This window comes from Stenella coeruleoalba (genome assembly GCF_951394435.1).
Source record: "Stenella coeruleoalba genome assembly, chromosome: 2".
Lineage (NCBI taxonomy): Eukaryota > Metazoa > Chordata > Mammalia > Artiodactyla > Delphinidae > Stenella > Stenella coeruleoalba.
Genome location: NC_137147.1, coordinates 76,216,849 through 76,240,299, shown reverse-complemented (window position 1 = coordinate 76,240,299; position 23,451 = coordinate 76,216,849). Strand labels below are relative to the sequence as shown.

The 23,451-nt window shown below is 38.4% G+C and overlaps 1 protein-coding gene across 3 annotated transcripts in view; it reads right to left on the bottom strand.

Moving 5' to 3' along the window:
* The window catches only part of SLC12A6 (solute carrier family 12 member 6), an 86,412-nt gene that overhangs the window by 3,341 nt on the left and 59,620 nt on the right, over positions 1–23,451 (bottom strand). For all 3 annotated transcript variants that reach the window (XM_079906699.1, XM_079906700.1, XM_079906701.1), the window contains 18 exons: positions 21,040–21,134; positions 19,888–20,019; positions 18,975–19,121; positions 17,540–17,594; positions 16,921–17,051; positions 15,680–15,921; positions 13,377–13,591; positions 12,271–12,429; positions 11,996–12,094; positions 11,667–11,724; positions 8,684–8,858; positions 8,265–8,383; positions 6,950–7,048; positions 4,635–4,754; positions 3,524–3,628; positions 2,948–3,116; positions 1,436–1,631; positions 688–857 (listed from right to left, as the gene is read on the bottom strand). In XM_079906699.1, coding sequence (XP_079762825.1) covers positions 688–857; positions 1,436–1,631; positions 2,948–3,116; positions 3,524–3,628; positions 4,635–4,754; positions 6,950–7,048; positions 8,265–8,383; positions 8,684–8,858; positions 11,667–11,724; positions 11,996–12,094; positions 12,271–12,429; positions 13,377–13,591; positions 15,680–15,921; positions 16,921–17,051; positions 17,540–17,594; positions 18,975–19,121; positions 19,888–20,019; positions 21,040–21,134 — 2,486 coding nt within the window. The remainder of the gene's footprint in view (positions 1–687; positions 858–1,435; positions 1,632–2,947; positions 3,117–3,523; positions 3,629–4,634; positions 4,755–6,949; positions 7,049–8,264; positions 8,384–8,683; positions 8,859–11,666; positions 11,725–11,995; positions 12,095–12,270; positions 12,430–13,376; positions 13,592–15,679; positions 15,922–16,920; positions 17,052–17,539; positions 17,595–18,974; positions 19,122–19,887; positions 20,020–21,039; positions 21,135–23,451) is intronic.

Below are 23,451 nucleotides of genomic sequence, written 5' to 3'. Positions count from 1 at the left end.
TTTTTACTTCATGACAAGAAAAAAACTGGCAAAACAGAAAAGATGGCACATGATACATTAAGAGGGTGCTTTACTCAGGTAGCATACTGATGACACTGTGCAGACTATAATATTTACTATTTTAAATTTCAGTCTTACCAAAGGATGAACATAAATATGTATAAGATACACACACACCCTCTTAGGTTTCCAGTATTTTCATCTTTTTCCATTTTTTTTTTTTGCGGTACGTGGGCCTCTCACTGTTGTGGCCTCTCCCGTTGCGGAGTACAGGCTCCGGACGCGCAGGCTCAGCGGCCATGGCTCACGGGCCCAGCCGCTCCGCGGCATGTGGGATCTTCCCGGACCGGGGCACGAACCCATGTCCCCTGCATCGGCAGGTGGACTCTCAACCACTGCGCCACCAGGGAAGCCCCAGTCTTTTTTTTTTTTTTTAATTCACTTATTAATGTTTTTTTCCAAGGGCTCATATGGAGTTCTATTAATTTGCTGAATTTCCCTTGGAAATAGGTATCAACTACAAAGAAAACTATTTCTTATAACGTTGAATCTGGAATCACGGAAAGCCAAGAATAATCCCCAAGTTTTCTAAGCCCCAACACTATAGAATGAAAGGAAGACTCTCTGTCTAGTGAACCAGGACAGAAGTTAAGAGAGAAAGACTTTTTTAAAAAGGTGTCAAAATACCTTGTGCTGTTTCAGTAGGAACGGTAAGAGCATGAGCATCCCCCCATCATGCACGATCCACCACACATCAATGTTGCCCTCAGAAAACTGCTCCACATTGCTGGGAAAGAAGGAGATGTTTTTAGCCACCAGCAGGGCCAGATGGGCAGCAGTTGTCACTCGAACTGTGCCTAGGGAGAAAACAGAGAGAATCAGGATAAGCAGAGATGAATCCTTAGGCTTACCTTGCTTCCTAACATGTCAGCAAAGAAAGGATAATGGCCATTGACAGTTCTTTGAGCAAGGTGTCCTATTTACACAGTAGGCTGTACCAAATCAAGTAATGAAAATCATTAAGAAAAATTTGAATAGCTAACAGAATTAGACTGAGAACTATGATTTACATTACTAGGTGTATTCTGATTACTACATTTCTAAGTGGGGGATACATGAATTGGGGAGATTTTGATGCTGAAGAACAATTCTTCCAGTTCCTGTGAGAATGTCAATGTGGGAGATCACACATGGAAATATGGCAATTTCAGAGATAGTTCCTAATGTAAGACTTGGCAAGATAAACAACTGATGAACATTATGTAAGGCTGGAGGGGGTGAAGAGAATCAGGTTATTACTAGTAGTAGTTATTTAGGTGCCCTTATGAGACTATGCTTCAGCAAGGACATCGTCTCTACTTTAGGAGGCTGGGGGGTGGGGTTAGGGTATATCCTCTATTTGAGCCCTCAGGATAGTATGAGAAATGTTTTGTACCAATAAAAGTCTTCCAAGCTCGAGCATCTTCACTCTGGCGCCAGCCATTTGGCCACCCCATCACCACTGTGTTGTGCTTCATGCCCCCAAGGCCACATGACTGGATGAGGTGGGAAATGCCCTCTCTCAGCTTGGCGGCCACCACCAGCTGGGAGAATCCTTTCACCTTCTCTGCCTCCATTAGATGCTTTATGGTCTGAAAGAGAGACAGAATCTCAACACTGAATTACTTCATCCTGGGTCTTTTAACTTCTTACTCCTTCTCTGTATTATATTCCCCTCCCCCTTCCAAACTCTGCATAAGATCTACGGAACAATTTAAAAAGTTTAATTTATCCCAATGAAATTTTATTATCCTTTGCCTTCTTCACTTGCTAAGTGCTTACTACATATGTAGGTAGTTGTCTACATGTACTGATAGTTCCTTTACCTTTTCCTCTCTTCTGCTTTTCTTTCTAACATACCAAACAAATTGAGAATAGGGATTGTCACAAAGTGAATATTCAATATTCCTTCTTAATTGCCCAGGGTGAGTGTGAACATAATCTCCTTCCTTCCTTAGTCCCAGTCTGGCCCTGACTCATATTACTAGAAATTCAATATGACGATTCAGTTTCAATTTAGAATTATCTCAGGTATGTTTTCTATTTTTGTTTTTGCTACTTCCACATCCCTTTTGATATTTTAATGGTGATTACTTGCGAAACTTGTATTTGTTTTACTATTCTTTTATTTATTCAAGCCAGTCTGGAGATAATATTTCATTTAGTCTTACTTCACTCTCTTGGTAGAAAGGTAGAGAGAATAATGGTGTGGAAAATGGATATGATTTTCCCAAAGGCACAGATTAAGTCAGCGGTGTAGCTAGGATAATCAGGGTCTCTTGATTTCCAATACTGTGCTTTTTATTTATTTTTGTGATCACTCTGGACTAATGTTTCTTCAGCATTTCTAGTTCTAGGGTTTCAAAGCATTCCAAAATGAAATCCAGTAAAATTTTTGAAATGTAACTGAAATTTCTCCAGGGTGATTTCTATCATTTATAATAGAGTGAAATCTACTTTCTTCTTCAGGAAGAACTTTAATCTCCCATAAGCTAATCAGAAGTAGCAAAGGAATCTTGGTCATAGCACCATGTAGATTAGCAAAGAGGAAGAAAACGTGCTCATCGCTCCTTGTTGTCACAAGATTGAGAGGAACCATCACCATAGTTCAAGGGATGATTTATTTACATGACTTCTCTCAGGGCTGAGTCAATGTCTGGAGTCTATTTGGAAATAGTGCTTAGCCTTGATAATCTTATAGTTTAGAAATGCTTTTTAAATGGGAAGAATAAATTATCTTCTGGTTCATCGTAGTTTTTGGGAGAATATGACCATTCAAGTCAGCACTATGAAGGACACCTCCTAGATCACTCAGGAAAGGGATTAATTTAGAAATCCGAGGTCTTATGACTCAACAGCACAAAACCATAAGCTAAATTCCACGAGGTCAATAAACCTTGACTCTTACCTGCTCAGCGGCTAAAGCTTCACCGTAGTTCTCCAGGAAGTTCCCCACGATGACAGAGCCCACAATAGTGAGACCCTTTCCTGCCTTAAGTTGTGAAGCAAAGGTGAGGAGGCGAGGATGCTTGACATGTAGGTCTTCATCTAGTTTCAGCAGTACAAGCAACTGAGGCCTGTAAAGAGGTTGGCGGGGAAGGGGGTGGGATGAGAAAACACTCTGGGTCTGGGGACAGAATGACAAGTCTACCCTTTAATTCAGGAGATCTGTATAAAACACGTACTTTGACAGAAGGAAGAGATTAGAGAAAATGATAGGGTGCGGCTGCATAGTTATTCTGAATTTTCCCAGTATTACCTCAAATTGATCAGTCTTGAAGGAAGAATGAAAATGGTAGAAGTCTAGATCATATAGCACATGATTAAAAGGGAACAGAGGATCAAGAATTTAGAATCAGTCAAAGCATGTCCATTTCATGAATTCCTTGAGCCCCATAATTTCCTTATCCTGTAATCAATGAAGCACACCTTTCTGTGTGGTAACTCTGTGCCAAACACCACTAAGCTCTGTTGGTTTTTTTACCTCCAGTTTTTAGTGTGTGGAGGTCCTTCTTCCAGCCGAAGCAAAGCAAATCGGGCTGCACTGAGGGACAGCCCGCGGATACCATCACCCCATTCTTTCTCAGCTCTGGGGGAGAGAGGAGAAAAGAGCAGAGACAGATTTAAACCATAAGTACAATCTCAAAAAACAGTTTACTTTTTCTTTATCTAAAAGTAACATACACACAAGGTAGAATATTAAAGCTCATATTAATTATTTATATGATGATCTCTATTAACATAATGAACCCACAGTAAGCAGATCAACACTACCCTTCACCAACACACTGCACTACACAGCCGTTCAGAATAAAGGCTGGAAGGGTCACTTAACTTGTCCTGCGATGTAACTATTCAAAAGCAATAATGTAAAATAGCAATTTGGATTAGGAAATTACTACAGATCCCAAGTTTAAATTATTTCAAAAATAATTGCAGAGAAAGCAAAACTCAATGTAATCTTCTAGATCAGAGTGTTATTTATTCCTAATTTTGGAACGTTGTTAGTGAAGTCTTAGTTGTTACAAAGTAATTCAGGACTAATTTATTTTCCATTTCAGACACAATTCCTTGCCTGAAGAGATAAGCAAGAATATTTATATTTGTGTTATACTTTGTTTTTTAATTTTAATTTTGTACTGGAGTATAGTTGATAACAATGTTGGGTTAGTTTCAGGTGTACAGCAAAGTGATTCAGTTATACATATATGAGTATTGAGCAGAGTTCCCTGTGCTATACAGTAGGTCCTTGTTGGTTATTTTATTTTATTTTTATTTCTATTGGAGTATAGTTGATTTACAATGTTGTATTAGTTTCTGCTGTACGGCAAAGTATACTTTAGTACTATCATTACTATTTCAGTACATCCTTTTAGTTATCTTTTCCCTGATCCATTCATACTTTCTCAACAGGTTCCCTTTATGATCAATGGCTTATGTCTGCAAGGTGACTAAGAGAATTAGGGGTACAAAATTTGGGTACAGATGAATGAAGTCTCCTGGATCCCTAATGCAATTTTCACCAGGCTGGCTCTAACCAAACTAGCCAGTTTCGATAGTTGTAGCAGCAATCAAGGTGGTATATCCAGACTTACCCTTGGTACTCGATGTACTTGTAGATCATACCAGCTATTACCATAGCTACGATGGCATAATACCAGGAAGAAATAAACATCAGAGCCAGACAGATACTCATTCCCATGAAAGAGAGGGCCCTAGAAAATTAAAAACAAAAAGATTTTTTTTAAATGTGTTTCTAAGCAGCTGCAAAAGAAGTCTGTGCCAAAGGTGCTTCTTAAACTGGTGAGAAATTATTATTTTTAAAAATTCCAATATGTTGCAGATAGAACTTCTGTAAAATGCAATAAAAAATGAATTACTAGAAAAACTGTTATATGCTTGGATGTTGTGACAATGTCAAATTGCTATAAAGTTTCTAAATGCTTTTTCTCAGTTTTTATAGTTGTCTTATCATGGACTGGCAACAATCAATAGATCTGCACTGAGTCCTGAACCACCCTTAGTGCTGATGTTTCCCATTGCTGGAAGAACATATAAATGAATAGGGATGCTATGAAAGTCATCTGTAGTTATGAGGACAATTAATACCTACATGGGAAAGCAAAGATGGGACGTGTAGTCAGAATTATTAATAACTCTTTGATCTTTTTTAAAAAAGTATTTCACGTGAATATAACTAAAAACTTTATGAACATTTATTAACACAACTGCAGAACCCACTGGGAAAAATCTCCCATTAGTTTCTTTACTTTACATACGGAACTTGGAAGAAAATAATGAAATTCTTGTTTTGATCAAATAGGTAGACAACTATGCTTACTGAAGTTGTTTTCTGTACAGAATGAACTTAGTTGTACGACAAATTTCAAAGAACAAATAGAACAGTTGTTAATCTGGAGAAAATTAGGATCTAATGAATGAAAATATAGAGTGTAAAGAGAAAGAGAAAAAGTAACAAAAGCAAAATAGTAACACAAAAAAAGTTCAGAATGAACTTTTTTTTTTTTGCAGTACGCGGGCCTCTCACTGTTGTGGCCTCTCCCGTTGCGGAGCACAGGCTCCAGACGCGCAGGCTCAGCGGCCATGGCTCATGGGCCCAGCCGCTCCGTGGCATGTGGGATCTTCCCAGACCGGGGCACGAACCCGTGCCCCCTGCATCGGCAGGCGGACTCTCAACCACTGTGCCACCAGGGAAGCCCCATAATGAACTTTTAACTAAAGTTAAAGCTAGAAAGAGGATTAGAGGTGTTAAGATCAGTTGAAGATCTAAATTTGTGCCAGATAAAGGTTACATCACTACCCACCACTGGTAAGTGAAACTAGAAAGGGATCAAGGAAAAAGTCAGCAAAGAGGAATGTAGCAACAGGTACATACAGGGCATATTAAAGAACCTCTAGCTGTGACAGAAAAGAAATGGAAAGAAATGGGATGGTAGCTAAAAACGTGGTGGCTCCTTTAGGACTGAGGAGACGCGAACACAACAGCAGCAGCTGTAGCAACATTTCATTGAGAGCTTTACTGTGTACCTGCACAGTGTACAGGCACTGTGCTCAGCACTCTACATTATCTCCAAACAACCCTATGAGATAGATAATACTGTTAGTCCCATTTTACAAATGAATAAAATGAAATTTTATGTGGTTATGTGCTTTGTTAAAAGTTACAAACTAGGAAATAGTAGAGCTGACACTTGAACTCAGGTCATCTGACTCCATAGCTCATACTCCTTTTTTTAAAATTTTTTTAAAAAAAATTAATCAATTAATTAATTTTGGCTGGGCTGGGTCTTCGTTGCAGCATGCAGGCTTCTGTAGTTGCGGCACATGGGCTCTAGAGCACGCAGGCTCAATAGTTGAGGTGTGTGGGATCTTAGTTCCCCGACCGGGGATCGAACCCGGGCCCCCTGCATCGGGAGTGTGGAGTCTTAACCACTGGACCACCAGGGAAGTCCCCTCATGCTCTTAACTACCAAATGAAATCACATTAAGGAAGGGAGTCTGAGAATCAAAACTGATGAAAACTGATGCGAATACGAGGATAAATGGAAAGAAATGAAGCCCAGTGCTTAGCTAAGAGGGAAACAGGCAATCAGATATGCAAAGGGTAGGTTGTTTTAACCTGAAGAACACAGCAGCCTGGAAGTATTTATTTCACAGTTTTGATCTTTATTCTCAAGTGGGTATTATAAGTTATTATAAAACCATATATAAAAAAAAAAACCACAGTAGGATGGTGGAAGTTCATGTGAGCACTGGAAGTTGCAACAGACAGTAGGAAATGGGTGACCAAGAAAAAATTGTATCGAGAACTCAGAATCTCCTAGTTTTCTAGTTCAATGATGGGTTCTCTCCAAATGTGGGGAAGAAGAAGAAAAAAAAGCTGACTTACCAGTGGTAGTAGCGGAACCGGGGTCTCCAATTGGGTGTTCGAAGTAATGTTTGCAAGGCACATGCCAAGTTCACGAAGAGGTAACACATGAGAAAAAACCTGGCAGAATAAAATAAGTAAGAGGAATGATTATTACTGTAAAATAATTCTTCAAAGGTTACTTTAGATAACTAGAGAGATTCGCTATATTTAAGCCTTTGTTCTAGGCCTCTAGCGTTTAATTAAGACTAGGGTGTAGAGGAACTTAACCTCCACGCAAACCTGCTCAACCTCCGAAGTTCTCTCTCAGTGAAAGACACAACCACTCTTTACCCAGTTCTTCTTGGGACAATCCCGGTTTCCTCTTCACTACTCAACCTTGTTCCAAATTCACTTATCAAGTCCTATGGATTCTACCTATTTACAAATCTCTAAACTTTTCCCCCCTCCTGTCCACCTCTACTTCTATGAGCATAGTTGAAGCTCTCATTTCTTCTTTGTTGGATTAGTGAAATAAGCTTCCAGCTGGCACTCCCAGCTCAATTTTGGCCTCCTTCTAACCTCTCTTTTATACTGAATTGATCATTATGAAACAGAAACATGATAATTTTGTTCTCAAAGGATTACCCACTACTTTCAGGTAGAAGTTCCAGGTCCTTTGTGATCTGGCTCTACCTATTTCCCCGCTCTGCACCTCTCCAACCCGCAACCTCCCACTCGATCAAAGCCAAACCTTCGCTTCGCCAGATGTGCTGCACTATTTCATCTCTCGGTTCCTTCACACACATTCCCTGCCTGGGATCTCTTTGACCCCTTCACTGATTAGCAATCCTTCAAGATACAAGTGTCACTTCTTCCAGAAAACCTTTCCTGAGTCTCTGTCTTTGGAGCTCATATAGTGCTCAGTATTCACCTTGACCACAGTACTCATCACACTAGACAGGGATCACTGGTTTCTTTATCTATCTACCACCAATTCTCTGAGGTTGTGTCTCAGCCACCTTATGCTTATTCTCAGCATACTGCCCAGTGCCAGGGAGGTAGTAAGTCATCAATAAGTCAATAAGTTGAATGACTAGTAGTAAAAGCTACAATCAGTTGATAACGAATCAGAAATGAAGGCAAAGAACTTTTGAAGTTATGCAGGTAGAAAGAAACCATGACAACTTATGAAGTTAGCCTTACATGAAAAGTCTCAGGAATATTTATTATTTAGATGAAGTTACACCTATACTTGGTTCTCTCTGTTACCACTACTGTCACATGCCTGATGGAAATCAACATGTATTATACATCACATAAGCAAGAGTAAGTGAAAAGAATAACTGGCTCTTACATGGAAAGAATTGGGGCCACAAGATCCAGGGAGGCAATAAGGATTCCCAGCTCTGCAATGACAGCAGTTAGAAGTAAAGCCCAGGTAGGTTCCCCATTGGCTTTGCTGTGACCAAACACCTGTACATAGAAGGGAAATATCAGACACAGGAGTGTGGGGAGGGTTTGAGTCAATGCTCCCTGATTCCTCTATGCTATAGTTTCACAGCTCTGAAAAATAATAGTATTACAACTGTGGTAGCTTTTAAATGCCTTTACCCCACTCACATGTAAACTCATACTAGAGATTTAGAGGGTCTTGTGCTAAAAACCCACGTCTTCATATTATACGATCCAGTAATTCCTAAGCCTTATGAAGATCACACTGTTTCTTGTAAAACCTGGGAAAACAGGAAGAGGGCATAGGACAGGGTCACTCACCCTCAGAAAGGGTATGATGTTATCCTTGGCTATAGCCTGTAGCAGCCTCGGTGCACCTGTGAGACTCTGAAGTCCAGCCCCACACGTGGAGAAGAAGGAGCCAATAACAATCACCCACGGGGATGGCCAAGATAAGGTACCCACCACGAGATTACCTTTCACAGCATCCCCAAACCTGGGAGAGAAATCAGAGTGAGGAAATTTGGCCTGGAAATAACTTTAGACGAAACAACTAGACTGACATTCCCCCAATTTTTTCTATTTATAATTTTTAGAGAATCAAAATTGAGATAGACATGAATAATAATAAATATAAACGTAGGTAGATCTGATCAAAAGGCACTAGTAGCCTATATTAAGAAAGAAAATAACCTGTAGGGCCAGAAAATAAGCTAAGCTTTAATTAAAGCTTTCCCCCTCAAATTATCAAAATATCTACTCTGCAGAAAAACTGTAAAAGTATAGAAAAATACAAAAAAATCAGGAAGGAAATCCATAATCATAACGTAACTGCTAACATTTTGCATATTTTAGTGTTTACTATGTTTTTAAAAACATGGATGAGACCACACTGCACCTATACTTCTGTATTCTTTTTAAACTTATAAGCAATTTCCTATGTCATGAAAAACTCATGAATAAACATTTTTACACGTTTCTTTACATTATCATAATTTACATTATCCATTCCTCTAGTGTTGATTTTCTACTACAGAAAATACTGTGATTGACATCTTTATGCACATATCCACATTCACATTTCAAATTTTTTTTCCTTATGGTAGATTCCTAAGAGGGAATAACTGCAACAAAAGGGCTCAACATCGTTAAATGTTTCAAAGCACTACCAAAGTGCTTTCCAGAAAGGGTATACTGGATTTATTCGCACTGGAAGTAGATGAAGGTTCATGTCTTACGGCACATACCTATTTCACACCAGCTCTGAGTATTAAAATTTTAAGTCACTGCTAACTTGATGGGTAAAACATGGCGTCTCATTGTTTAATTATTTATGGTTTTAATGATTTTTTACAATGTATCACGCACACAAAAGAAATGTGCAAAAACTAAATGCATATTTCAATAAATTTTCACAAAGCAAACATCCACGTAAAACATCCAGTCAAGGAACAGAACACACTGCCAGCACCCAAAATCCTCTCTTATGCCCACTCACCAGCTCTTTCTCCCTCCCCACTCTCCTAATTTTTAATGCTATATAGTTTTACCTGTTTTTAAACTTTAAATAAATGAAACAGTATATATGTTTTGTGTTTGGTTTCTTTGATTCAACATTGTGAAATTTTTCTTTTTTTCTTTTGGTACATAGCTGTGGTTCATTAATTTTCGCTGCTGTATAGTTTTCCATCACATGAATACATAATTTATTCATTCTACTGCGGATGGACATTTGGACTATTTCCAGATTTTCCTTCGTAAGAACAATTCCACTGAAAGAATCCTTGTGCACACTTCTTAATGCACACATGTATGCATTTGTGTTGGATATACCTAGTAGTGGAATTGCTGGTTCATCAGGTATGCATATGTTCAACTTTAGGAGATAATGTCCAACAGTTTTCTGAAGTGGTATTCTAATTTACACTTTCTATAATTTTTATATTATAATTTACCAAAGCTCTATAAACCCATTTTCAACCACAATCATATAGAAATAATAAACTGTGTTACTTATTTATTTTTGTTAACAATATTTATATAGCATCTATTAGAGTTCTTGTCCTCAAAGAATTCAATCTAGTATAGGGGACAGAAATATGAAATCAAGTAGCTGCAATACAGTATTTTAAGTGCAATAATACAATATGTTCAGTAGAGTGGCTGAACAAAGGGAGGAGCGGTTATCTGTTGTGTGAGTCTGGGAAAGCTTCACAGGATAAAGGACACTTAGTCTAGTCTTAGAGGATGAATATAAGTCTGCCAGGTGGGAGTAACCCATTCTAAGCAAATAACATTGCACCCACAAATATGTGGCTGGATGGAGAGTTGAAACAACAATATTTACTCTGTGTTATGGCTGGAGCTTAGGGAGTTTTTGAGGGAACGGTGGGAGATGAGATCAGAAAGAGGTAGAGGGCAAGACCAAAGTAATGAGCATTAAGGGGCTTTGGCAGGCTCTGAGCAGGAAGGTCCTATGATCAAATTTTGTGTTTTAGAAAAATCATTCTGGTGACAGTGTAGAAGAAAGATTAGAAGGTAGTAAAACTGAAAGGGAGAGTATTACAATAATCTAGGCAAAAGATCCTGAAGGCCTGTACAGAGTGATGGGGATAAAAATAGTGGAAAGAATGAGATCTAGTAAGAATGAAGGGTGAAATTTATAGGGCTTAGAAACCAACTGGATGAGGGAATTGATGGAAGAAGTCTAGGATGACACCTAGGTTTCTGTTTTGAGAAAGGGATGAATGGTAAGGCTATTAACTCCTCAAGATGGGGAAAAAGGGAAGAGATATAGCAGGTTTTGGAGGAAGAGTTTTCTAGAAATCTCTTGCAAAACATTTCTTTTTTTGTGTATTCACAGATGAAAGGAAAAACACTCAGCAGCCTTCATGAAGGAAATGAAGAAAGTAAGTTTCAAGATTTTATTTAGAATGCCAATCAGAGACACTTATGTCTCATAGAGGAGATGCTAGAAACAATTTTTAAATTTTTATTTTTTATGATTTGCCCTCCTTTACTGTTAGTTTTCCAACAGCTCTCTTTACTATACAGAAAAGTCCTCATTATTCAGACAAATTCAATGCTTTATGAAGTCCTATATCCACTGCATCTTATACAACAACATACTGGCCCTTATTATACAGGTCCCTTTTGGGGACCTATATACATGTATTTTCTAATTGTTAGTTGTGATATATATCTCAGGTGGGTTTTGAGTTTATAACTGTCTTGGGGCTGTGTGGGATGATCAGACATAATGGAAGATAGACACACGATTGTTACAAAGAAATCAACTACTCACTTGTCTCTGAGAACAACACCTTCAATACATGCACCAAAAAGGACAACATTGCTTAAATCTATGATATTGAGAGTCAAGGAAACTGATGTTCACCTTCTAATATGAATATAAACACTCAGGAAACTTCTTCTATCAGTAAAATGAGTGGCTAAATTCACTTATCTCATAAATTCTTTCTTGAGTTTTAGAGATGAGGTGGGTAGATTATCTGATGTGAAGTGAGGTGGTAAAAAGCAGATATCTTTATTACCAGGATAAAAATACTGATCACCCTTGTTCTACGGCTGTTCCTATGACAAAGACTCAGACTGGATCCATCAAAAGGATACAAACAAAGGAGGTAGTCAGGATGGCGAGGATAGTGCCAATGGGAATAGACTTTTGCGCATCTTTCAGATCTCCAGATCTGTTTGATCCAGCCATGATACCTTTAGAAAGGAAAAAAGAACAAGTTAACTTCTTCAGTTCCTGGACACTTTTGATATTCACATTGCTATCAAAGACTACAGGCAAATCTGGGAATCCTGAGAATATAGTTTCGTGTAAGGAAAATCACTCCCTGGGTCTGATTGTTTGTAAAATAGGCAACAGCCCATCTGCTTACCTGTGACAGACGGAAAGAAGATCCCCACCAGAAGAGTGAAAGAGGTGGTAATGTCAACAAGGACATACTCATGGTTTAAGCTGCCTAAGACATCAGAAGATTTGGCTGAGGGCTTTTCAATGATCTCTCCCTTTGGTATGTAATTACTCCAAAGATTCTCTGCAGTGGGAAAAAAGGGTATATAAGCAGCAGCACTGTGGAAAGGACATAATTAGATAAGGTTCTAGCCAACAACATTCTAAGCCAGATTCATCATTTATATAGCTTTTAAGGGTATGTTTGCTTCTACATGAGCACAGATATACGCACATATATGTCATATAACAAAGCACACATAAATAAAAACCTAATGCCTTTTCTCATCTGGTTCAAATGTAATTTGACAAAATACTTTGGTACATACAAATGCAGCTAAGTTTACCAATGCAAATTAGTAAAAGTTAAGCGAACTAAAGCTAAATGCCTTATAAAACCTATTTAAAAAAAAAAATTAGGCATCAATCCTATTTTGAACACCTTAGTGTAAACTTGCTTACGTGCAAAGAAATTTGTGGGCCAAACAGTTAAAGTAGGAGTCACTTACGGAGAATTTCAAAAATTTAGATGAGTTAGGAAAACACACATGTGGATGTGATGACATTAAAATAATTCTAGCTGTCACTGTGGGGAAAACATTGGCAATTTTATAATAACACAGAGAATACTTTAGTATCTTAAGTTAAAAAGTCATTTGCTCAGCTCTGCATTCAAGAGCAGTACATTTTAGCAGACAACACTGCAAGGGAGTCCTGAAAAAGGATAAAATCATTAACAGAAAAGCAGAAAGATGTTGAATTAAGAGCTGTGTGCTGAACTTAAGAAGGGAAGTGGCACCGTGGCAGTATTGATGGACAATAGATGAGTCTAAGATGGCAAAGTCTCGGGACTTCCCTGGAGGTCCAGTGGTTAAGTCTCCGCAGGGGGTGTGGGTTCAATGCCTGGCTGGGGAACTAAGATCCCACAAGCCGCGTGGCATGACCAAAAAATAAAAATAAAGGCTCAACAAGATGGCAAAGCCCTCCTCAGAGAAAAATTTTAAAAATGTGTCCCCAACCCTCCCAACTCACCTGTAATGACACCGCTAGCCAATCCAGGGATGCCCTGGATTGAAGTGACATTATTGTGAACAAAGTATTCATCACAGGTGGCATTGAAAAACTGACTTGAATTACAGAAGAAGCCCCATAACTTTGACGGTACTGTCATGTTGTTAATTTCCTTGGTCTTCGAGCAAATATCAATGTGCCTTGATGAAAGGGTGCGGTTGCCCAGCATGCAGACCCTAAATGAAAACAAACAGGGAGGAGAAAGATGAAGCAAGGGGAAAAAAGTATTTTAAAAAAGAAAATAGGTTAGAAACAGGTTAGTATATAGGTATGCTCAAGAAAAAAAAATCTCATCTCTAAGAGTTTTTACTGTCATAGATGGTTAAAGAACTAATAATGACTAGCTCTGTGAATGGTGTCTTACATTTTCTGCCAGTGTAATCCTTACAGCGATCTCACAAAATATGTACTAGTATTTCTACATTGTGGATGGAGGAACTGAAGTTTAGGGAGAAAAAGGAGTCTGCCCGAGGTCATACAGGTGGTAGGCAGTAGTGACAGAATTCAAATAGAAGAACTGTCTGAAGACGCTGTGCTGAGTCATCTTCCAGAATTTTTAGGTTATTAACCAATTGTTAGGTCTTAATCTTAGAGTCCATTTGTTCTTCTTCCATACACACACACACACACACACACACACACACACACACACACACAAATCTACCCCTTTCTCTTTGGCCTAAGAAAAAGCCTTATGTTCATAACAACTCCCTTGAAAATGTTATGCTAAAGGTCAGAGCTTCTGTCTTCTGTTTCAAGGAAGACAGCTTGGCTAGAATTAGGCCATCCGTCTATGGCCTAATAAAAAACTGTTTTTGAACTTAAGCCCAGACCCAGTAGGGGTGAGGGTAGTTAAGGATAATACAAATACAAACTGCTGATTTTATTTTTTTTCATTCACCCAGAGATATAAATATGAATAAAGGAATAATACACCCACAGTTAAAAATACCTCTCAGGAGGAAAAAAGCAACTTTTCAAATCTGCAAAATGATAGCATACATATGCAATAAGCCATGTACCCATTACTCAGCTTCAACAACTCTCAACATTTCCCAGTACTGTTTCATGCATTCCTCTAGGTTTTTTGGCTTGTTCTGCTGAAATATTTTAACGAAAATACCACACATCATGAACTTTTGCCCACCATAAAAGAGGAAAAGCATCAAAGGAGAACTTGAGGCAAAATGGAATTTCCCAAGTTAAGATATAGGCAGAATGTAGCCTTCAAGTGGGTCTCCAGTTGCTTGGCAGCCCCTAGACAAGCAGACTGAAAATTTATGATGGAATCTATTACTGACATCATTTAGCATAGCAGAAGAAACACTAAACTGGGAATCAGGAAATCACAGGATCCATTTTCTTGCTCTGACAATTATTAACTTTGGGGCAGGTCATTTAACCTCTATGGACCTGTCTTTTCATCTTCAAAAATCTATTTTTCTGTAATCAGGTTAAATCAACATAAGACTGATGCGTTTGATCCCTGAGTGATCAGGATGACTTTTCAAAGACAGTCACTGTAATAAGGTGACAGACAACACTCAGTGCCGTCTAGTCCCTATGCCACTAGTCAAATGGAAAACAGGTGAGCCTGTGAGTCACGCATCTGTACAAATCCATTTCTACTTCAAAAAATATACCTTAGCTTTGCGCAGTGGCAGTATCGTAGCCAATGACGTTTATCTGAGGAGCGATTATTGCTAATTGAAAAAATATACCTTAAGGTACCTGTACTACTCATGATATGTAATATAATATATATATAGAAAGATATATATGCAAAAGATGTGACATTTATTTCCCTTTATTTTATGACTAGAAAGTCCATTACTGTACTAACAGCAGAACAAAAAATTTAATTATAAATATTTAGGTAGGAATCTAGGTTTCCTTGATCTCTTGATTCTTCATCAATAAAAGGAATCTAACCTTTAAATACTTTATAAAGGTTGCTGGCAAAACTACACTGTTTGAAAAGGCCTTTATGAATAGTTCAAATATGCATAATCATTATCAGGAGGTTTTGAAAAACCCACTATCTATATCCAAACGACTGCCATGGCTGCCAGATGTATACTTGGGACACAAAGAAGAGGATCAACACAACACAATTTGCTGGGAGGCTTCCCGCACAGATGCTAACTGGGCTTATCCAAGAGGGAAATCTCAGAGAAACTGTGAGATTCTGACTTGAAATGATCACATCACCAGATACTGTTAATGACTACCAAATAATGATGGCTAGTCAGAGAGACACGTACGGGAAGTGTGGAGGGGCAAAAGAAGACTTGATGGCTCCAGCATAGATGGCCAAGATGGACACAATGACACAGGCCAGAAAGAGTGAGGCAAACTTGTTCACATAGCGTACACCGATGAATACCACCAATACCATGAGGACCAAGAAGGCTGTGCCGTAGACACGCATGTTATTTAGCATGGCTGCTGACTCCTTGAGTGCATCGTCACTGTGAAAGATGGCAGCTTGGGGGACAATATATACCTGTTAGGCAAAAGAAGCAGAAAATAAGGTCATTTCAAACTAATCAAATAAAAGGGCTGTTGTAGTTTGCATTTACTTTCACGAAGGAAAGCAAAACTGAGACAGAAAATGACTGGAGACATAGCCTAATTCATATTTCGATCTAAAATGCCTATAGAAATGAGATATCATGGATTTTTTTTAAAGTCTACATGCCAGGGCTTCCCTGGTGGTGCAGTGGTTAAGAATCCGCCTGCTAATGCAGGGGACATGAGTTCAAGCCCTGGTCCGGGAAGATCCCAAATGCTGCGGAGCAACTAAGCCCATGCGCCACAACTACTGAGCCTGCGCTCTAGAGCCCAGGAGCCAAAACTACTGAGCTCACGTGGCACAACTACTGAAGCCCGCGTGCCTAGAGCCTGTGCCCCGCAACAAGAGAAGCCACCGCAATGAGAAGCCCGTGCACTGCAACGAAGAGCCAACGCAGCCAAAAATTTAAAAATAAATAAATAAAATAAAGTCTATGTGCCATTCTGAATACTTACACTCCCAAATGGAAAACCAAGGAATGTGTTAATAATTTAATTAAAGTGTTATACAAAATAATTGTAATGATTATCTTGAGTCTTACTTCTCCTATCGTTACTTTAAATAGTAAGAAATATATCCTAGTGAATAAATAAATGAAAAACATTTTGTTTCATTGGGATAAAGACATCAAAAGAGATAAACTTTCTTTTACTTTTCCCCCACTAGCCCAAGTCTTGCCTCTGAGACTTTAACTTTTTGGTTGAGGTGGCAGGGTGCTGGTGATTGGGTGGAGGGGAAGGAGTAGGCAGGCAAAAGATACCCTCAACCTTTCTCACTCATATTCACAGTACAAGGTGAATAACAGGTGAGCAGTCAATCACTTGATTGATTCCTGTAGCCGATTTCTCAGAAGCTTTGATATCCAATGGCAAAATAAATCCAAATCTATATCTTTTCTATACTTTAGACCACAATTAAGTCATTACTCACCAGAAAAATTTCAATGGCACCAAGGATATACATGGCTGCTGCAAATGTGGTACCAAGATAAAAGCAGAGGCCAACAGCCCCACCAAACTCTGGGCCCAGTGCTCGGGAAATCATAAAGTATGAGCCCCCAGCTAAAAGGCAAAACAGAAGGTGAACAGGATAAAAAAAAAAGTAGGTAAGTAACAGGAATGTAAACAAGTCGTAAAAAAGGATAAATGTTTCAGGCTTTTTGAAAACCCTGAATATGATAAAAAGTAGATTTCCTGGTAGGGAGTAAAAGATGAAACCTGCATACTGCACATCTAATGTTCCACATAAATCAGCACAATTTGTCAGTATTACTTAGAAAAATATCAGAGGATATTTACTACAGGCATGAGATAGATGAATAAAATATATATTCTAAGTAAAAGAAGCTAAGAATGCAGTAGAAATTACGGATTCTAGCTTAAAACATACAGAGAGTTTTAAAAGAAGGTATTCTGAAGTCAAATAGTGTTAGTGCCTGTGGCCACTAACTAAATAGTATCCTGTGCCTTGGAAGTTTGCACCTCTGGCTTTATAGTAGAAATATACAGTAATCAATGACAATCTCCGAAATCCAGCCTTAGCTACTGACCTGGCACCACTCCATTAGTGGCAATGGCACTCATGGAGATAGCAGTCAACATTGTCTGTAAAGAAAGAGAAAGGAGAAGACTGTTACTGTATAAAGACGACATTTCTGTACTACTTCCCCATCTGTGGACCTCAGAGCACTTATCAAATATTTAATTCTACCTACTTTTATGGAGGGAGTTGCCTGTCATACCAAATGGTATGCAAATGAGATGTGCTTCAACACGCTACACTAGTCACACTACTGGTGTCTTGAGTACTCTGTTAAAACACTCCTACATCGTAATCAGTAGGTTAGGTGCTATCAAGAACCACTGATCTCACCCTGGTCTCCTAGTTAAAAACTTGGTAAACAGATTGGAAACTGACTAAAGACCGGCTACAATAACAAGAATAATATTCAGTAAGAAGGGGAACCACCGAAGACTTCTGAGATCATGAGAACTGTATTTTAAAAACGTTACCTGATAGCAGCAGAGTACAGAATGGACTGAAGATAGGAAGTAGATGGAGGCAGAGTGACTTGTTAGTAGGCTATTGTGGTAGTTCAGTGAGAGGTAAGGACTGCAGTGGTAGAAGTGGGAATATAAAGACAGCGTTGAACAAAAGAGATTTCAGAGGGAGACCTGACTGGCTTTGATAGCTGATGAGATATGAGAGGCAATCAAGGAGCCAAATACGGCCCTGAAGTTTCAAGACTAAGAAACGGGGGAAAAAAATGGTGGTACCATTAAGTTATTAATGATATGGATTATGTCCGCTTACCCTGCATTACATGGCACTCAGTTGAGCACAGGGAGTGTATAATGGTGATAGTAATAAAAGAGGTCCGTAGACGGCTTAATAACAAAATAAAAATTTTTATAATAATCTATCAACTTACAATAAAATTGAGAGATGTGGCTGGGATACACAGATAAGAGGAGTTTAAATTAAAGGAAGACCAGAACGTTCTCAGTATAATGGAAAGAAGAACTGGAAAGAACACCCCCATTTCTGGGGAAGGGATAACAGATGAGACTACAAAACAAAACGAATACCTCTTACCCCCAAACAACAACCAGCTTTGTTTATTGGTACCACACTGGAGTAGCACATCACATTTTCTAACATATTTTCTGTCACAACACTAGTGTTATCGAGTTCAAATCGTTTGTATTCTGAATTTTTTGAAGTCAGGGACTGTATCTTCTACTTCCTACAGAAGTCTTTCCTTGTAATTTTGAGTACATCATATTACAGATATAAGCAGTGAATAACTGACACTAAAAAACTGAAAATCCTTTAGATTTTAGTATCAAAATAATCTCCCCTGTTGAGATCATGAGTCTTTCCCCAGTACGTATTCTTTCTTTTATGCCCAAATAGGTTAAGCATGATACTCTTGAGCTCTTGCAATGTTCCAGGTGATCTTCAGGGGCCAACTCAGGACTTACACAACAGCAGCAGATAAGGACAATTGCAAAGGCCTGCAGAACTCCAGCTGTGCCCACCACCCATGTAAGGCGTAGAAACAGGATCACTCCAAAAATATTTTGTAGACATGGGAGGTAAACACCCATGAAAGTACCCATCTGGGGGGTCTGGAAAGAAAGATGTTGACAAAAGAAAAAAATCATGTAGCCATCTAGAAGAGATGATTCATCCCTTTACTTTTATATAAAAACTTGTACCCTATCATTTTAATTGCAAAGCAGAGATGATATGTTTAAGCAGTATTTTTAAATAGGCACATAAAATCTCCATCTTAACAAATGTTTATCACCATACTTTTTATTATTCCTAGAGATATACATTTTAACTTTACATAGCTCTCCACATATTTTTACATAAGCATCTGATCACAGATAAACTTTTAAGTGCATCCCCAACAACTTAAAATTTTCTGTTCTTCAGGCCAATAGCTTTTTCTTTAAAAAAAAAAAAAGGATAATGATTTGATGGAATTCCTTCAGAATTTGGCATAAATCTTTCATAGTAGTTGGTAAACGTAGTTGATAAAATATATCTGAGGGTCGTTTTACTCCTGAACAACCAGAAAGCTTACTTGTAATATTCTTCCATATTTTCATGTTGAGAAAAACTGATATTTGGTCTTTGAAAAACCCAACAGCTTCACAACGGAAAGATGGCATCAGTAGATGGGTGTGGACACTTTTCTTTTGAAGTGCTATTCCATCTCCCCAGAATGCCTGTCTCCCAACTACTAATTACACAGCTCACTCCCTCACGTGCCTGGCATATACCAAGCGTTCAGTAGTTCTTGAGCACAGAGTGATGCCCTGGACATTTCCTCCTTTCTTGTATATGGGGCTCTTTTTATTTGTCCTTGTTATTCCAAGGCCTCACCTTGGTGGGCTTCTTTTTCCCTTCAGTGATGTTCTCTGCCTCTTCATGTTCCTTTGCTCCTTGTGTCAGGTTAGTGTAATTGGCCAAGCGGCTGAGGAGAGAAGACACCTTTGGTCTGGTGTCCATTTCTTCCTATAGAGCCAGAAATAAGAAAGAAAGAAATACTGAAGAACACTGGGAATAAGCATCAGAATGATCCCTCTACCAGAAAACTGCAAAGTAAATAAGAAAAAATTTCACAGGTAAACATTTTAAGAAAATTTATCAATGAGACTTTATTCTCCCCCCATATTATAATATATAATCAGGGCTACACACATTCTTATAAAATTCTTAAATGAAAAGCTTTATGATTCTTTCTAATAGCTTAACTTTACAGAAAACACAAAACCACACTGGCCCCTACAGACAACTGTAACCTCATAAAGAACACTGATAACATAATCTTTAACTACAGTACTACTAACAGTCTACTAACATTTATAGCTATTACTTATAGCCCCAAGCATGGCCAGGTCAATGCAAATCTTTTGTGACTGAACCAAATATTCACCTCAGAACTTTTGTTGAAGAAAGTTAAGAGAAAATATCATTTAAAAAGTAGGAACACTGAGGAAAGTGGCACTTGAATCACTGTCCAATGTAAGACAATGCAGTGCTGGACTAAACCAGGCTCCTTTCAACAACCAGGACACAGATCCCCTCAGAGTCCATGCTACCTTAGTCAGATGAGACATTCAGGTCCTCTTAATCCAGCAGCCTGCTTCCTACCCTTATTTTTGGTTAGTAGTTCTAAGGTAAATGACATTCATCCCAAACACAGAGTTGAAAAATTTTGCAGTTAGTAGATTATTACAACACAGAGATTTAAATACTAGTTAAATTAGACAGCAAGGTTCTCCACATGCCTGTGATGTCAACATTCCTCTTTATTTCATAGAAATTTGACTAAATGGTTATTCATTAATTAGCAATAATTAGATTATATAGATTAAATCAACTACAGTGACAAGCTATAGTAAGTACTGTATTTTAACAGTTAGTTATTAAATTATCCAACCTGCACTATTTTAAAACTAAATGGGGTGGAAAACAGCGATCTTAAAATTTCTGTTCCTGAAATCTCTGCCCTAGTTTTCTCCCAAATATTACCTCAAAGAGTGCCAAATTTTTATCAAAATATTCATCTCCTTCTTCATAATTGGAATTGTTAAGATAAGCATTTCGAGCTTTCTTATGTCCATCATCTGGAAAAAAATGTAAATCAAGTTAGTTTCTCATTGGTACTGAAGAAGCATCAGCACCAAATAACTGCATGTTCCCCCTGTAATAACAGAACCCATTTTCATATTCAGATTTTCAGCTGAGAATGGCAGAACTCAATCAGCACTGCTTGGAGAATGTGACTCCCTCTTGAACAGGAGCAAAAGCAAATTTCTAAGAAGTAAACATGGGTCATTCCTTTTCTTAACAATATGAAGACCTCTAGAAACACTATTTGTTTAAGATCCTAGCCTATAGAGACCCTACTCTTAATGTCACCCAAATCTAGGATGAAAAAATAATAGTCACTGAGTACCTGCTCAGTGTACAACACTGTGCTAGACAAGGGCTACTTTCCACACTGTTGCTGTGGATAATGGCAATAAAAGCCCTCTGCCTTCAGGGCTATCTGACCTTTTATAAATGACATTTTTGTACAAACATTTGCCACCTATCTTTTTATGTTAAAAGAGGCACCCCACAAGAATTTGGTGAACCTGCTATGAGGAAAAAAAAAAAAAAGAGAGTGAGGTTGGGTTCCCTAAAACAGTAGAGTTTCTGTTGTTTGAGTGCTTTCTTAACTTTGGTTCTTTATTGTAAAAGTTACATAGTTCTAATTGTCTGGCAGAAGAGAAAGAGAGAAAATTTTAAAAATTGTGTAAATGTCATTAAAAACTAAGATTTTAGGGACCTCGCTGGTGGTACACCAGTTAAGATTCCGCGCTTCCACTGTAGAGGGCACGGGCTTGATTCCTGGTCAGGGAACTAAGATCCCGAATGCTGCGCGGTGCGGTCCAAAAACAAACCCCCACCAAAACCCTAAGATTTTAAATATTGAAGAAACAGAGGTCAATACAAAAATTAAAGAAATTAATCGAAAGTCCTATAACCTTAAATATGTAAGATGAGCTTGGGAAATAGCCAACAAGCTATCAAAATAACTGAGTCATGTCAAAGGACAGAAGAGCCAATCTGAAGGGGTTCTCACTGGCTAAAAATGGGATAATGTGAACATTAAAAATATATAATGCAATGAGGTCTTCCCTGGTGGCGCAGTGGTTGAGAGTCCGCCTGCCGATGCAGGGGACACGGGTTCGTGCCCTGGTCCAGGAAGATCCCACATACCGGGGGGCGGCTGGGCCCGTGAGCCATGGCCGCTGAGCCTGCGCGTCCGGAGCCTGTGCTCCGCAAGGGGAGAGGCCATAACAGTGAGAGGCCCGCGTACCGCAAAAAAAAACAACTAGTCCCCTTCGCAGAGTTGCTATGGAAACAACATCGAAGTCTGAAAAATAATAAATGTAAAGAATTAAGCAATTATCCTGTCTTTCCTGTACCAACTGTATTTCACAGTAACTAGTTAAAGAAATTTTCTTCATTATAGAAACATTCTGGCGAATAAATGCAGATGGAATGATATAATTAGAAAAAAATCACCAGTTTTCAACCCCTAATAAAATAATGGTTATGAGCAGTGATCATCAACGGTTGCTAAAACCATTAGGTGAAAAGCTGAGGCATAACCCACTAATCAATCTGGAACCCACTGATCAACCTGGAACTCAGTGATCAATCTTAACATCACTAAAAGTGGGACAACACAATCTTCTAATGAAATACAATGAAAAATACACTGTGCAACTTATGATGTACTCTTACCCAAAGAATGGAAGCTGAATCTCACCAAGCCTCTAAATGTAACTACCAGTTCACAGAAAAAAAAAGGAGGCACATATTAAACATCACCACAAAGATGTGGTCATCAAATTCAGAATGTGGAAGACTCCACATGACAAATAATCTGATTTTGTCAACAAATAAATGGCATAAACGAAAACAGGCGAACTCATAAATTAAGAGACTTAAGATGACATACCACATCAATTGCAAGGTGTGAAACTTGTTAGAATCCTGACTCAAAACAAACGTCAGGAAACAGAGGAATATGAATATGGAATGGTTATTTTTTTAAAAATGGGTAAGTAAAATCATATGATGTCTGGAATTTTCTTTAAAATATTCTGGGAAAAAATTTGGTGGGGGCTTGAAAACAGATCTGCAACATTGCTGAAACTGGGTGGTGGGTTCACGGAGGTTTATTATGCTATTCTATTTACTTTTCTGTACCTCTGGTAATTCCCATAATAAAAAGCCATAAAAAGAAATGCAATTATTTTCCTCTCTAATGCTTCCAGAAAATTCTAAAGAGAATGGCACAGCTAAAAATTATCACCACTTTTGAATAATTCATTTATTCAATTAATTCGATAAGTATTAAGTTCTCATATGTTGGGCACCACAACA